The 16,609-nt window shown below is 40.9% G+C and overlaps 2 protein-coding genes across 2 annotated transcripts; one reads left to right on the top strand and one right to left on the bottom strand.

Moving 5' to 3' along the window:
* Positions 1-356: 356 nt before the first annotated feature.
* On the top strand, positions 357-3,154 carry LOC104909839 (tubulin epsilon chain-like). The gene is made up of 3 exons (XM_010707502.3): positions 357-517; positions 1,280-1,454; positions 1,949-3,154. Exons 1-3 carry the CDS (start codon positions 387-389, stop codon positions 2,105-2,107), a joined length of 465 nt encoding a protein of 154 aa, XP_010705804.1. The 5' UTR covers positions 357-386; the 3' UTR covers positions 2,108-3,154.
* Positions 3,155-3,756: 602 nt separating this feature from the next.
* Positions 3,757-16,166, bottom strand: CCN6 (cellular communication network factor 6). The gene is made up of 4 exons (XM_010707499.3): positions 7,935-16,166; positions 7,311-7,553; positions 4,964-5,157; positions 3,757-4,061 (listed from the first exon to the last, which is right to left on the bottom strand). Exons 1-4 carry the CDS (start codon positions 8,368-8,370, stop codon positions 3,780-3,782), a joined length of 1,155 nt encoding a protein of 384 aa, XP_010705801.1. The 5' UTR covers positions 8,371-16,166; the 3' UTR covers positions 3,757-3,779.
* Between the last annotated feature and the right edge of the window lie 443 nt (positions 16,167-16,609).

The following is a 16,609-nucleotide window of genomic DNA, read 5'->3' on the forward strand; positions in this document are numbered from 1 at the left end:
AAAAAAAAGAATTCTATAGCAAAACTAAGGGCAGAAGTCCTAAAGTGTTCTAAAGCCTGCCACGCTTCTGAAAATTCATCCTATTCATTTGGAGAACACCTTTTGTCCCTGTTCTCACTAATGGTTGAGCCAGCAGACTTAAAATGTGTTTTTACTATGTCTGTTGGGAAACAATTCTGCTGGGAGCAACATATTTCTAGATATTAAATAGAATCCACACCATTAAGTTATTTTGATTTTGCTGTCCTATGTGGTCCGAGATTAAATGTACTTTTATTTCCAAGATTTCAGGATATTTGAAACCCTGAAGGGTGGGTATTTTGAACTTTTGTAGCCTGCTTTAATAGAGTAGATAACTGTTTTTATTTTCACCTAGGTTGGATCAAATGTTTTCAGACGCTTTTAGTAGAGATCATCAATTAATTCGAGCAGATCCAAAGCATAGCCTCTACCTTGCTTGTGCACTTCTTGTTCGAGGAAATGTGCAGGTCTCGGACCTTCGCAGAAACATTGAAAGGTTTGTAACAGCACACGAAGTAATCGTGTAATTGTTTGGTACTCAATCTGAGTACCAAATAAGTACTGGGTTTTTTTGTTTGTTTTTTTTTTTGTAATTGAAGAAAGAAAGAAAATGTAAATAACTTTCTTAACAAGTTAGAGTAAGTCGTGGCATTCTTTGATTTCCAAATAAAGGGAGCTGACTAGATATGCCTGTTCTCCTCCCCCCATTCTTAATAGTTTGAAAGGGTGAAGGCTGGCCTTCCAGAGGTCTCCTGCTGCTGTGGGATTTTGAAAGAATAGGCTCTCTGCTGTTGTTCACACTCAGTTTCTACTTTTTACGCTATTGTGACCTATGTAGTTGCAACAAGAAAGGTGGAACAGAGTGCAGAATGGAGTTTACAGGCAGATGGGTGCACAAGGAAAAGTTCTGAGCATCAAAATAATTTTACCTATATCGGGTGGACTTATCTCCACACAGTATTAATTTACCTCTCTCATAAATCAGTGTGTTTGCAGTTGCTTTTATAGACATACATGCTTGTAACTTTACTTTTCAAACCCTGATATGTTAAATTAACAAAATTGGTGTTTACTGGGTGAATTTTAAATATGTGCTGTTTCAGTCTGGGATCTGAAATGCCTTATTCAAAATGCTTATTCTGACTGGTTAACTTAATTGTGAAAACTTCAAAATTAACCTTTGCTGACTGTTAGCAAAGGAAACTTTAGCTTTGTTCTCTTTACATTCCATAAGTAACTGTACACTTTCGTATCACAGGTTGAAGCCTTCTCTGCACTTTGTATCATGGAATCAGGAAGGCTGGAAAACTAGTTTGTGTTCTGTACCTCCTGTGGGCCATTCCCATTCCCTTCTAGCTTTAGCAAACAACACCTGTGTGAAACCAACTTTTATGGAACTCAAAGACAGATTCATGAAGCTCTACAAGAAAAAGGTATGGCTCTGTCGTAGGTACGTCATCCACAGCCACAAATCATAGCATCTTGGATCACAGGGAAACAAATCTTAGAATCATAGAAGGACTGCTTAAAAGTAGTATTCCAAGATTTTTAACTGTGATATCTATCAAGGAATCATTCTAACAGCTGCTGCTTAAAAAAACCGAATCCCTTATTAACCCATACCCTACAGGGCGAGATATTTACTTCTTCAGCCAGGAGCCACTATCCAGTGGATGTGCCTACCAGTTTGTTGAGGTGTATCAAAGACAGAATATGAAAAGGTTAATACGTAAGGAATCCGTAATACCAACTGTGATTCCACAGGTTGTTACTGAAGTTGTTAATTATGTAAGCAAGGGTTGTCAAGGCATGTCTTCAAATCTACTTCATACAGTTCTTCAGTGCAGCCCAAATAATACTTAGTGAGGCAAATAGATTACGTTATGTGCCAATAAAGGGAATAACACTGAATTCACTATTCTCATAGGCTCATCTTCACCACTATCTGCAAGTAGATGGGATGGAGCAAGGCTGTTTTTCTGAAGCCATATCGTCCTTGTCTGACCTAATAGAAGAGTATAACGAACTGGATGCCACAAAAGGTGGGCTTAGAACAGCCCCATCAAGACTGAAGATAGCTGTGTAAAGAAGAACTTTGATTTTAAAAAAAATAAAATCCCCAAGCATCCAACTACTTCAGTTAACCCAAATGAATTGCCAAGTGCCTACCTATTGTTATTCTAAAGTGAGGCTGAGATAACTGCTTCCTCAGCTCTCTGAGAAGTGTCACATAAAGTGACAGGCCCAGCCTGTAGGAAAGATTTGAAGGCATCTAATTATGGCAAATATCAGTAACGTTCTTCCAAACTGTAGAGTAAATTGACATACCATATGCTGCAAAGAGAAGAAAGAGAAGTAGTAGCAGCCAGAAGGTAGTGCTTTTCCCAGACTTTGAGCTTACAGTGAACTGAAAGCAAGCCTTGGTTCGAAGAAGGATCGCTATTGCTAGCTTTTTTCTTTAGTTGTCTTAAAAAGCAACGAAGAAGAGAAGAAAAACTGCATACTCTTCAAAGATGAAAGCAATCCTCTAATGGAACTTGTTTCTGAAACTTTGCAGACAAGCAGTCATTTTGGAATGCTCTAAGCTATGTTCATAATTCAAAATCTTTTCTCTTCGTTGTTGTACCTGGCTGTATTAGAGTATTCTGAGCTGATACTAGAGTTGATGGTTTCAGGGAATTTACCAAAATGCATTTTCTTTGACGTTTTATATTTGGAGCATTAATTAACATGTTATTTTAATGATTCGTGTTTATAAATGGTGAATTGCACTTGATAGTGAGATGATAGCATACCTCTGAGTGAAAAACGCACTTATACTAAAGACTGTTAGGTGAACAAAGTTTATATGTTTAAAGAATGCAAGTAAAATAGATGTTTTAATATTTATAATTACCAAGGTAGGTAGACTTTTATATTACATTAAAAACTTATAAGAATGTACTATTTCCTGTTTACTTTCCAACCTTGACTATTTTAGAACACAAGGACTTGTGTATTGTTACAAATCAGAGTGGGCCAATGCAATGATCTAAACCTTGAAATCCTTCTAGCAGAGTTTGACTGGGTGTATGAGTAGGTACAGTTTGTGTATGTGTCCAGAAATAGTCAATAAAACCTTGTGATAACAGTTCTTTGGGGTGTCTTTAAGCATTCCAAATATGCATTTCCTTCAAATTTTGCAGTTCTCTTATCTGTAGATGTCGTCTTATGTCTTCCTTTACCAAGGACATTGTTTATATTCACAGCAATAGAGAGATTATCTGCTGTAAAGAACATTTGGGTCTTACAATTAATTTATCCACAACAGCATTCATGTGTTTTGCTTTTGAAGATACATGGTAGAAGATGTTAATTTGAGAATCAAGAATAATAGATGATGTTACAGGGTCGGTTTTGTTTGTTTGCTTTTGTATAGATTAGTTAGAGCATCTGTGAATCTAGATGTATTTGTCTTGTTGGACAAAGTGTTACGGTAGGTTACCAAGCAGTTCTCACTGTGCTTTGTTGAATTACCAAAAGTTCTCCTTTTGACAGTAGTGTTACATACACAATTCTTGAGAATGTATTTCCACATACCAAAACAGTTAAGTTTAAAAGGATACCTTCTTTCTTGGATTTTCCAGGTGTGTTTTTTTAAATGAAGATTCACATTTGTAGTTTCACTACAAACATTGCTGGGGTGACAGGTAATGCTGATTCTTCAGGATGTGAATGTGCTGTCACCCTTGCAGCATGTTACAGTCAGTGATGTTAATTCATAAAATTTTGAGTTCAGAAAATATATCTCCTGGATCACTGCAAATCCTCTGGCATACACAAGATGTTATCCACATCATCTTCCACTTGAAGAAACCTTCATTGGGACACTCAAACTGGAGAGTGATCATTTTGGACTTATTGGGTACACAGCACCTCTTGTCCATACATACCCCACAGAAAGTGAACTTATAGCTTTGTGTTGTTGAACATCCAGAGAAAAATAGTTTCTCTGCTCTAGGAAGCTGGAATGTTGGTTGGCATGTTTTTCCTTTTGGAATCTGTAAAACAACAAAAAAAAAAGCTTATGTTTTTACACATGGAAAACAGAACATGAAAAAAAAACTTGTGATGTTTACATAAAAATATGTTGAAAATTACGCCTACTAAAAGCTGTCTTATTTTTCTTTCAGTAAACAAATAAAAATATTTTGGTTGGCCAAGCAGCATGACAGCACTTTGAAATTATACATCTGTAGCTTACTATTAAGAGTTGAAGACTAAAGGTAGAAAAAGGAGAAGTGTTCTTTTATGACTTAAAAGTATTTACTAATACATCAATTTTTCCATTACTTCAGACGTTTTTATTTTCTACTACCAAGTCATTTTACATAGGTCGCTCTGACAGTAATGCCTCCTATTTATTTCCAAGGAGACTGCAAGAGATACAAAGACTACAATAACAGTATACGACAGGAAATTCTCAGCTACAAAACACTGTTTTCCAGCATAGTCACCATCGTTAGCCATGCATTTTTACCAGTAACGAATAAGAGCCTGCATGCCACGCTCGTAAAAAATCTGCAGCCTGGGGAGGTGGACCACTGTTACCAGTGATGAAACATACCACCCACTCTGCTGACTCCTCACTGCTCTCCCTTCCCCTGTTTGGTTTCCGTAAACGTTCAACAAGCACTGATGAATGTCAGTGGGTGCCACTTTTCCCCATGGAGGAATTCAGTGACACACACCTTTGCTTCATATGCACTTGTGTATCAAATGCCTTTGTGTCAGACTGCCCCTCTGCTGCCATCTGTCATACAGCAACAAAATGTAATGGAATATTGATGGGAAGGTTCAACTTCTACTCCCATATCACCAACATCTTTCTCTGATGTTGTGGGCCAACATAATCAAATTGGAGGTGTTACTTTTGGAGCAGCCCTCATATGTGAGAAGGTACCTTTATTGTCTTCAGGATATTGGTCAGACAAGGCTGGATGAAGCATAATCTCCTCTCTTTTTTCATTTCACATTTCTTGTTTTCGTTGGTCACTCTGCTGGATATACCAATGCCACAGGTCCTGGAACACGGTGTCCAAGGAGTTGCCTGCACCAGGCACTTTTTCTTTAAAACTAGTGGTAAGTTTCTGTAAGCTAAAGCAGCAATATATTACTTATGCAGCAGAATAACCCCAAAAGGATTAACTGAATATAAAAAGGATAAGCATTAGGCTTCTGCTCATGAAGTAAATCTAAAGATGAGGCCTTAAAAAGTTATTTAGAAGTCTTAGCACTGAGCTGCCTTTAAAATTTATTGACACTCGTATCCTAGCAAAGACTATAAAACTGTATGTGCTGTATGGCTCTTCTGTTTAATATGAAGAAAATAGTGTGTGAAGACTTACTTACAGAATTTTTATAAAATGGCCGGAGTGGAAGAAACATTGATTATTTAAGGCTAAGCACCATTCAAATGGGGGGTGATGTAACCATTAGTACCAATTCCTGGTAGGCAGTGTAAAAACTAGGTTTTGTTTAAGAAAAAAAAAAAATGTGTAGAAATTCTTGGTGTCTGTGGAATCTGCATCTAGATGACATCTGCATGTAAGATGACAGGTAGAATTACAAGGATACCTGGAAAGTAGACACCAATTTTAAGATCTCTTTGCAATAAGCAGATTAAAAGCCTGTCCCAGTTCTGCAATAAATAAAGGGAAGTTTAATGTTTGCTTATACTTCATACATTTTTAAGTATAACCTCTGTACATCCCTAAATATCTAAATTAGGTCAAAGTTGGACAAGAAAATCCAGAAAACATCAAGAGCAATGAAGAGAAGCCTAGCACTTGTTATCCATGCTAGCAGGAAAAAAAAAAAAATTATCCATGTAGATATTGGCCCATTGAGCCATCCATGCGGTTGATGCACAAGTTTTCGTGGTAATTTGCTTTGCTGTACTGGAAAAGGGAAGAGGGAAGACCTCATTTTGAAGCAAAATTTCAAGGAGATTTCTTCAGAGGAAGATAGGGTGAGAAAGAAATTTATTCTTCAAAACATTTATTTTGGGGTTTTTTTGCACATTTGCCATTTTTCGTTTTAACAAATACTCTCATTGGCCTAGGGTGTCACTGGGCATTGGCTCCCCATGCACCTATTACCATTGTTGTCAATGGATGTCCCTCTCTGATCTGATTAGTAACGCTCTCTAGAAATGCACTTCATTTGAAGTTGGTTGCCTTTCTGAGTGTGGTTTTACTCACTGCATCAAATAGATTCCTATAAAAGGTCTTTGACACTAGGTATTATAATTTTGAAACAAAGATGTGCTTCCTTTTTCATTTTTGCAAACTTTTATAACCGTCGTTAACATTTTAGAAATTGTCCAAATTGAACTTCAGGTTATATCTTTGGTCTGTTTATCTGCAGATTGGCTCATGTGCTCCTTCAGTATTTAGGAATGTTTTCTGATAAGCTTTGGGATCATTTTTTATTGTATTGATCCATGTTGATGATTCAGGCCATAATTTCTCCATAATTTAAGTTACCACCAAATAAGCAGCTCGGCTTTCTGGTACCCATATTAGCTGAAATGAGGATACATTTTGTAATGTAAATATGCACTTGCAAAGGGAAGGAGAGAATAGAAGGGCTGACAGGAGGATCCAGACACAGGGAAGGGCCAAGACTGCTTCTGTCAGTGGTCTTTCCCTAAAGTAAATGAGAGGACTGCAAAACAAGAACAAGGTTGAAGGGAGTATCAGCTGACCATGGCAGAACTGCTTGGAGAAACTGTTGTGTGGTTTTGACCACACTGCATAGAGAAGAAACTGGAGGGAAGTTTTGTGAGTTGAGGAAAGCTGCTAAGGCAGTCTATAATTTTCTGCATTCCATTTGAAAATGGAGCCTGCAACGTTTTAATCTATGTGTGAAACCCAAGATTCTCTACCATTACATAGGGAGAGAAAACAAGAAAGTTCCTGGGCTGCTAAATGGCTGTCCATCAGCAGCCCTAATAGGGCAGATCTGACAAGCAGTGAAGTTCTGCAGAAAGATGGGCTAAAGGTAGCTGTGGGTATTCCCTATTAACAGAAAAGAAAAGGCTTTTTGCTTCTCATATACATTGAGTTTAGAGAAAAGAATCTGTGACTTGAGAGTAAAAGGGGTAACTGGGACAGACCAGGTGCCCTGGCAATGGCCATGATGGAGAACAAGAGTAGCCAGCATGCAGTCATCCTGGCTGCTGCAGCAAGAACACTGAATAGAGCAAGGCTCATGCACAGAGTTGTTACCAGCATAGCAGGGCATACCTGACATCCGCCTGTAGTTGATTGATTGAAGCTGCTTGTTCTGTCCAGGGCCACATACCCTTTGTCCAGTCTTCTTCCTACCCGTGCCACTGGAGCAGGGACTTGCTGCTAATTTTGGTGTGAATACAGGAGTACATCCGATCGCACCACTGATACACAGGCACTTATAAAGTGGGTTAGGCTGGAAAGTCTGCCCATTGAGATAGTAAATGCCATTGAGCTCACATCCTACAGCAACCAGATCTGCAAATGGTAAACAACAGTTACTGACACAGTGGGAGCACTGTGTTCTTGCTCACTAAGTGCTTGATGCAATCATCCTTTCCTGCATTCTTAGCTTCAAATTCTTCCCAGCCCAAACACAATTTTGTTTGACCTCAATAATAACTACAGACTACTACTGTCCCACTTTAAATAAGCCTTGTCATTAACATATCTGCAAATAGCAGGCTTGTGCACAATGAGCTGGTAGGCAGAAAGTATAAAGACAATCCCTGCCCCTTTCTCAGATTCTCCAACCAGTGTGCATTTGTATAAATCACACAGCACAGAGCTGCACAGCTCCAGCAAGCTGGGCTCCCACCCTCCTGGATTTGCAGAATAGAACATGAAAGAACAACTTACATGCACACACGCCTGTTTCATACCTAGGCTCATCCTGCGAGTAGTCGCAGTAGAGACCCTTGTGGGGATCACAGATGTCCACCTCATTGCAGACTTCTCCAGCCTGCTTGGCACAGGCTTTGCAGCAGCCACAGCCATCCTTCATCAGGCTCACCCCGGGGCTGCAGGTGGGCACTGGTGGGCACTGGCAGGGCCAGCGGCACAGCTCGGTGCGTGGCTGGGCCTCGCTGCACTCTGGACGTTTTTCACCAGGCCTTGGCTGTGGGCGATGGGCTTGCGCCCTGCAGAGAAACTTACATACAGTGGGATGCATTAAGAGCTGCATGTTCTCTGCATAGCTGGTACAGCATAAAATAAAGCTCCTAAGGTTGCAGGATCCAGAAAAGTGAGATGCTACAAGACTTTGGTAGTGGGAAGCAGTTCCAACAGTGATCATGGCCTACTGCAGGTTTGGAACACTACTCGTTGGTCATTCCTTCGTTAGGACAAAGCCCATAGCAGATAAAGTAAGGAAAAAGTGTTTTAAAACCAAAGGTACATCTATTTTTAATTAGTCCTTCCTACAAGCCTTATATCAAATTAATTACCTTCTGACTCACCCCACTGCTCAGTGACACTTCTGATGGCAAAAGCCTTTGGAAATAGGGAACATTCAGAGGGTTACTTTGGCTCAAAGTAACACTTCAGGTGTTTTGAAAGGAGAATTATATTACTTTCAAGTTCTTTTGAGCTAGCTGCAACAACTGCATCCTGTGACTAATTAAGAGAAGCTGGTAACTGCACTGAGCTTAACAGGTAACTTTCTAAGCAAGTATCTACTTGGATTAATAAGTGTTCCTTAAGCCTAGGGCTTACACTGCAAAAATGGAACTCTAAAAGAGATTTACCTCAGCAGCAGGAAGTCAAGATCTAGTCAGAATTTACAGTTTCCACATTCTGTCTCAGAGTTTGCATCTAAAAATGTCCTAAGTAGTTCTTGACTCATTTATTTATCTTTCTGAGGCACTGGGGAAGATTAAGTCTGCACAGTATGAAAGGATGTATTTGAGATAGGTATTCTGTACGTTTTTGTGGAGGATTACATCTAAAACATGCCAGTTTAGATCTTAGCAGCAGGTATTTTCATGCTGAGTTTCAGCAGAAATGCAGGCCATGGCACTGCTGTTCAGCAAGGAAGGACATGTAGGGAATGGGGGCATAGCCAGTGCTGGCATGTAAGTGGAGTGTAAACCTGGGAGCTGCTCTGGCCTAGCAGCTCGTGCTGCCCAAAAAGCAGGAGGGAAAGATGAGACCTAGGCCCCAGTATCACCAGTATCATCATCCAACCCTGTCCACAGCAGGGTGTTGAAACCAGATGATCTTTAAGGTCCCTTCCAATCTAAGCAATTCTATGATAAAGAAAAGGAGGATATTTTGTATTTTTCGGGGCATGTGCAGTCCCAGCTATCCGTTTCTCTCCATCCCTCTAGCTGTAGGGCACCCCTAGCAGAAAAGAGGGGCTGCAGTGCTGGTTGGGCTTTCAGGTCTGCTCTCAACCTCTGCAGAATTCAACATTTCATGTGACAGATCACATGAAAGCTTTTGCAGCATAATTGAGCTGGCCTAATTGCATTGAGCATTAAATGACCTTTTAAAAGGCTCTTTTTTCTACCATTAGTTTCCATTTTTTATGGTCATTTGGAATTATACTTATGATATCTTAATCCACATTTACTAATGAAACTCTGAAGTAGTAGCTTTCAAGTCCCTTTGGCTGTCTGATTTTTTAAGATACATATTAATTCAGAATTGCAGTTTATGCATTAAATGAATAATGATGTCTCATCTTGCATTCCACTGAACAGGCAGAAGATAGTTTCATAAATGTAGTATTTTGCTGATCATTAATCATTTGCTGATAAAGGATTTCTTCTAATCCTTTTTCTCTAAGTGCAGCAATAATACAGATACAAGTAACTTCAGTTTACTATTGTTCAAGCACCTAAGCTGTTTTCTAAACCATAACATTAATTTGATGAATGCGTGCATAGGAGTGTTGAAGGCTATTAAGGGCTTGTTCTGGAAACACTACATGGAAAAAAGGTGTTCCCATAAATTTCACAGTATTCAGGAAGGTCTGGTTGCTTTAGGAAATTCACTTTCTTGCTGCTCAATGGGTTTTTCTTCTTTTTAAGCAAAGTATTATTATTATGAGTTTGGCCCTGTGCCCACAATATGTGGTTTAAATCAGGCATCTCATTTCAAAATGGGTACGTGTAGCAGGAAATGATCTCTGTGCTTCATCCAGTAAGTTTAATTTGTACTACAAATTAAAATGTGCTTAACACCTACAGAATTCTATCTAAGCAAGTGTTTTCTCTTTCCCTTTTTAGGAACAGATGTCAACTGAGAGGTTTAAGACTTCAAAGTAGCCCCATAAGAAAACAGCACTGGGCAAGTACCTGAACATTTTAACTTTGGAATTAGAGAATAGCTCGGTCTGCCTGAACAATCTTCAAAAATGTTATGTGATGATGGAAATTCTGCTTATCAAATTTACAGGCCATATATTTTCTAATTCTTGCATCTCAAAGCTTCTCTACAAAGCTATCTGCGTCATACAAGCCCACTGCGTACTTTTACTGATCCTATGCACAGACCAGAAAATGAGACTATTGTATAGCAGCTCTTCATATGCTGTTGTTTGTTTTCATGTGTTTTAAGGATTGAACAAGGTGTGTATGGCATAAATAAATAGCAAAAGTAGGCAACATATTATTACTAATGTTCAGTTATAGCAAGTTAGCTTTAAGTATTCCGAAAGTTAGCAGAGGCAGTCTCTTGGAAATATTCCATTTGGAAGTCATCTTGATCATAGAGGAGAAATATACTTAGTACAGGTAACCTGTATTTTCAAAATGAAGTAAATAATGAAATTGGCCCTTGACACAGATCTCTTCAGCAATAGTTATCATTTAATATTTTCTCATAACAGATATAACATAACCCAGCCTAGATGCCTTTCTAAAATGCAGAACTATCTGAAAACAAATCCCTGTGTATACATAGATGTATATGGAACATGAGCATGGACAAGATGTTTACTTCCCTCCACTGTATCAAATAACCATTTGTGCTTACATTGTGAAAAAAGAAAAAAGAGGGAGAAAAAAACACAAGGTCACAGGTAATTTGAGCTTCCCTAACACTTCTTTTTCTCAAAGAGTCATATTAATGTACAGGATAGAGAGGAAAAAATACCAAGATCAGAACAGATGCTGTAAACAAGCTGCACACAAAATTTTTTCAGGAGTAGGGAATGTCTCCTCATTCTTTAGGAATAATTTGCTTCTCTGAAATTTATTTTCTTGTTAAGCAAATAAAAACTTTAAATCCAGACAGGGCGAGGAAGGGAGAAATCTTTTTCTCCTATTTAATGAACTTACCTGCTGGGTGCAGGGGATGATGAAGATAGTGGGGAAAAGGAGCCACCGCATGTTCCCGCACACTCAGAAGTGGAACTGGGAGATAGGGAGCAGGCTGGGCTATGTCAGAGCAAGCACTGCGCACAAAGCTCTCCTCTGTCTCCCTTGCCAGCCCGGCTTTCCTCAGCACATGCACGAACACATAGACACATTCACACTTGGAATTCTCCACTTCACGCAGATCCAGCTTCACACTAAATCTTCCAATCTATCTTCTTTCCTCCGTCCCATGCTGGGGTCCAGCTTTTCACACCCTGCTTGTTGCCATCCAGCTGCTTCAGCAGACCCTTCCTGACTAAACTGAGGTCGGGTGGGGTGACAGCTGATTCTTAAAACCTTCCTGCTGGAGATGTAGTGTTATTTTTGACTTGCATTCAAGACCATGTTGCAGGAATTTCTGAAATTTGAAGGGCAGAGCTCAAAATACCTGTATTTGTTGAGGTGAGGAAGGCAGTGTTTCTCAGAATTTCTAGTGTGTTGTGCCTAGCAGAATCATAACATAAAAATTAACACCCTTAATACAAGCTTTCCAAATAGGAAAAGAGAGAGATGCTATGGTATGTTATAGTGCTGGTACACTCTTTACACTGCTTCTTTCCTAATGTTATCTCCTTGAAGCATACAACCTGTCCTACTGCCATGACACCCTGCTGGAACACTCTGCTAGACCTTCAAGATCTAGTTCAGTCATCAAGCTGACCTACTGAGCCTCATCACCAAATCATGTTCCTTAGTGCCACTGTAGCATTTCAGAGCACATCTTATTTTACAGGACTGGTGGATAGCTGAGGTGGGAGGGGACCCAGGAGTCATCAGGCTCTTGTCTAGCCTCTGCTCCAGCAGGGTCAGCTCTGAGGACACTCTTCCCACTTTCCAGCTTGGGAGAAGTGGGAAGTGTTGTGTTGTGCGTTATCCTGCTAAAACCACAGAGGAGCACAGCATTCATTGGGAATATGTTGTTCCTTGTTACATCCTAGGAATAAAACACCTGGCCAGTGCTGAGCTGGGAATGTCTGCAGGAGCTGGAAGACTGGTCTGTGGTGGTGACAGTTCCTGGTCTTGGGAAGCAAGAGATAGTTCCTATAGGATTACCCATCTGTTTTTTTTTTCTGGTTTATGAGGCTGGAATTCACTTGGAGTGCAGTACCTTTAGGATAATAGTGAGACTAAGATTGATCTTTTTGAATTTGAGATTCATGTTTTCCTTTATTAGTGTAATTAAGCTGACAGAACCTGTTGGGTTTGAGAGGGGTAGGAGGAAAATTCCATCCTGGGGAAGGTGGGATGGTATTAAAATGTGACTGTAAGCATCTGGGTGGCTTCCCACTTGTGTGCAAAGCAACCTGCATGCTGCTTCAGCCCAGGCAGGGCTGGCTGGAAGGGCAGCGCTTCTGCTAGCAGCACCCAGCTTTCTGAGGAGCACCATGCCCTCCTTGCCTCTCCCCAGAGTAATCAGGCTGGGCTGCCCAAGCCTGCAGGACATGCAGCACGAATTGTGGGTGACAAGGAGCCACACACAGACAGCAGCACTGACCCCTTTGCATCCAAAACACAATAGTGCTTTGCTTAGCAATGGGGTCTGTGTCTCCCTTAGTCCTGGCTTTGATTTAAATAAATAAGGGGTTTGTGCCCTTTTGCTCTCCTGCAGATCTTCAGCAATCCCCCACAACTTCAGATTTAATGTCCTGAAGGCTGAATCCAGACCCAGCAGAGGTTAATCTGTATGCATCCTGCTTGCCAAACCTCCTTTGCAGATCTGATTACACAAAGCATCATTCATTTTTTGAAATAAACCTGCTCTTTTGTCTGGTGCCATTCTAGTACTATCCTGATGGAATATGTAATTTGATTTTATATTCAGTGATCTCTGCATATAGCACGTGTTGTGAAATATGCCGTGTAAACCCATTGTCTTAAGAGACAGAGATGGAAAAGTAAGGAATTCAAACCCATAAATGATTATAACGTTTTCTATAGCAAAATGCCATCTCAGACAAAATGCCATGTATGTTCACTGTTGATATTTGCTGGGATTTTCACTGCTTCTCTGGGGCCCAGTAGAGCCCTTGTGACAGAACCCAGCAAAACCAAGGCTGGGTTTGGCTGTTTCACATAAATGGGTGCCAGTCTGGGAGCCTGGCACTGGCAGCAAGGTTTTGTCCATTTGTCTCTATTCATGTATCAATGCTACAAAAAGACTCTTCTGTTTCACTCAGTAAAACCTGCTGTGTCTCTGTTCAAAGACAGATGAGTAAAAAGAAACAAGCACATTGTATGACAACATATTGCCCTTGGCTCACCTGAGGCATTTTCTTACATGTTGTTTGGAAATGCTGCCTCCTCCAAAACAGCTGTGCAGGCAGTGCCATGCCTTCTGAGAGCTGTCCTTGGTGGCAGTGGGGCTGCACTGCCCACACCTCCCTCCTGGCAGTGAGATTGTGCCCATGTGCAACACTGGGATCCCCTGCAGAGGAATGGAAATGCTCTACGCAAGGGTAGCTCCGATATGTTCCTTGCTGTGTGTTCCTATTTCAGCTCTTGTCCACTTCCAAAGTGATTTATTGCACTTCTCAGAGCCAGAACATGGTACCCAATTGATCAAAATATTTAGCCGTTGATTTAAGATGTCTAAAGCGTATTTTCAAAACTGGCTTAAGCAGATGGGTGTCTTTATCCTTGTTGCCTTCTAATGAGCCTCAGATTAAGAAATGATGCGATAAAGTGTATCTTTTCCTATGGGTGCATCTTTGAAAAGTTTCATCTTTCCAAGGCTATTGACCATGTGAAAAACAGAAATTCTCTGAATTGCTTAAGTTTATCATCTGTCAGCAAATGGAGGCTTAGCTCTCCCATTAGCTGACCTTTCAAAAATACTGTGCTCACTGAGCAAGACTGTCCTGCACTCAGCCCAGCTGTGGGCTGATTCTGCACAGCCCATCTGGAGAGCCACAGGCTACAAAACACAGCTCAGGGAGAGCAAATGGAGGAAAAATGGAGATCAACTGGGGACCTACTAGACAAAGCAAAGAAGTGTAACCACGCTGCACTAACCCGTTACGTGCTGAAATTGGCTGGTTCTACCTACACAGTAGTGGCTTTGCTTTCTCTTTTTAATTTGATATTGAATTATCAGTGACAGAATAAACATGGATGAACTGAAATTGCGTGATCCAGTCCCCAGCACTGTGCAGAGCATACCCTGCTACGTGCTGGGGGAGAAGTGTCATCACCATGCATGTTGGGGCATGGTGGCCAACCTCACATACCAGGAGATGTATGAGCTGTTGCAGAGCCTGGGTGGCTCTCAGAGAGTTTCCACTGTTAGATATAGGTGTCTTGTTCCAATTTGTAGGAGGGTTCCAATAGGAAGAAAGCGTAAAGCAGCTTCCCAAGCTCCTCTGCTTTGCACATGTAGCTTCTGTGCCAACTAAAAACATTCCTGATGGAAACGAAAACAAGGTCCCAGCCAACATCCTACTCAAGGCCTCCTTGAGGTGAGAACATGGAAGGGACACAGGAAAAGGGCTGTATTTTCTCCCAAAACACCAATTGGGGATTTTTTTTCTATTTTATTTCCAGTTGGTGTTATTATTATTTTGAGAAATATCTCAACTAAATATTGGTGTATTCCACTGCTATCGCCAGATTTACTTTGGCTCCAAATCACCTGAAAGACAAACTCAGCTCATCATTCTGTGGAGAAAGTGTCTGAAGGCCTCTGCAGAGATACCTGTAAATTGTTTTTTTCATGCCAAGTGCCTGTCACAAGGGGGAGCATTCCCCACAGAGGGCTCTCAAAAGCAGCAGAAACATGGGAGCTGGCAGCAGGGAGCATGAAGAGCGAGTGCTGGGCAGGCACATCCAATCTGAGCAAGGGGCTCTCAGAAATGGCAGCAGCCTATCTTCTGGCCATGACATAGAGAGTGTCAGAAAGGGCATGAGGGAGTAAGTTCCCACCCCAGTCCTTGGACTGTCTCTCAGGCTCTGTAGATCAGTATCCAAGGGAAAAAATTCCTTTCCTCCTTATTGCAAAAGTATGGAAAATAGTGTGGAATTCCTTTATTTTACTATTTAAGAATCTCACCACAGATCACACATATGAAAGAGTGAAAAAATTCATGGGAAACTCAGATTAAACAGCCACATTTGGTTTATTTTCAGTTTCCTTTAAAATATCAAACCAAAATGTCCAAGCAAAACCCCACACCAGCTCAAAATCTCCAGAGGGCTTGCAAGCTTTCCAGGCTTACGAGAAAATGTTGCCACATGGTGCTGGGATGGCCACCTCAGCAATTCAGCCACATAGTTGCCCTTTCTTCTTCAAGCCTACAGCAGAATTCCTTGTAAATCATCAGGGAAATGAAAACCACCACCTCCGCCACGCAGCTGTGTTCATTCACTTCATCAGTGTTCCATCCACCCCTCACCACCGAGCCAAGAAAGGAGAGGCAGCAGCAGGGTCAGCTGGGGGCGGCTCTCGGGGAGAGGGGAAAGGGAGGAGGCAGAAGTGAAGGTGAAGGCAGAAGGCTCCTCAGTAAGCTCAGATTCGGAAATGCCCACAAAAACCAGTGAGTACTGTCTCCAAGACCCATGGCTCTCACTTCTGCTTTGCAGAAAGGACTGTTAAAGAACCACCTTAAATTCACAGAAGTGCTCTATCTTATATTAGATACTGTCCTGCCATCTGTCGGACTTCTTCTTAATTAAACCCTTGTTTAATATAAGAGAAAAAATAACAAAAAAATACCAACCAACCAAAAAAAAAAAAAAAAAACTGTGACAGCAGTTGCTTGTTTTTTTGTTTCAGATATTTGTTTACTTTGCTACAGTAGTTCAGCAGTCTGGGTAATCCACAGCCCCATCCAGACATCCTTGAGACACAAATATTTACCAGAGGATGAACTACAGCACAATATAGGGAGGGATGTGGCAGGTCTCTGCCTTTTGGGGTGAGATTCCCTTGGATGTCCTCCAACAGTGGCAGCTCCCAATGAACTGGAACCCATCCATCTCAGTGGGGGGCAGCAAACATTTCCTCAGTGCAGTTCCTCTGAGCAGTAGGACACTTCTTCCTCAGGAGGAGATAAATCACATCTCAGCATACCTCCATGCCTTTTTCTCTAGAATAATTTTCTCTGGAACCATAGACACAGCAAAGGATAACATCTGGTCAGAGAAGGGCACCTTTCATTATCTGGCGATCCTCCTTGC

The sequence above is a fragment of the Meleagris gallopavo genome, chromosome 2 (genome assembly GCF_000146605.3).
Source record: "Meleagris gallopavo isolate NT-WF06-2002-E0010 breed Aviagen turkey brand Nicholas breeding stock chromosome 2, Turkey_5.1, whole genome shotgun sequence".
Lineage (NCBI taxonomy): Eukaryota > Metazoa > Chordata > Aves > Galliformes > Phasianidae > Meleagris > Meleagris gallopavo.

Coding starts and splice junctions, on each gene's coding strand:
- LOC104909839 (XM_010707502.3), top strand. CDS start 387: ATGTTTTCAGACGCTTTTAGTAGAGATCATCAATTAATTCGAGCAGAT. Junction 518..1,279: donor CTTCGCAGAAACATTGAAAG/GTTTGTAACAGC, acceptor TTCGTATCACAG/GTTGAAGCCTTCTCTGCACT. Junction 1,455..1,948: donor TGAAGCTCTACAAGAAAAAG/GTATGGCTCTGT, acceptor CTATTCTCATAG/GCTCATCTTCACCACTATCT.
- CCN6 (XM_010707499.3), bottom strand. CDS start 8,370: ATGATCACTGTTGGAACTGCTTCCCACTACCAAAGTCTTGTAGCATCT. Junction 7,554..7,934: donor TGAAACAGGCGTGTGTGCAT/GTAAGTTGTTCT, acceptor TACCATTTGCAG/ATCTGGTTGCTGTAGGATGT. Junction 5,158..7,310: donor CAACTACAGGCGGATGTCAG/GTATGCCCTGCT, acceptor TTGCTGCTTTAG/CTTACAGAAACTTACCACTA.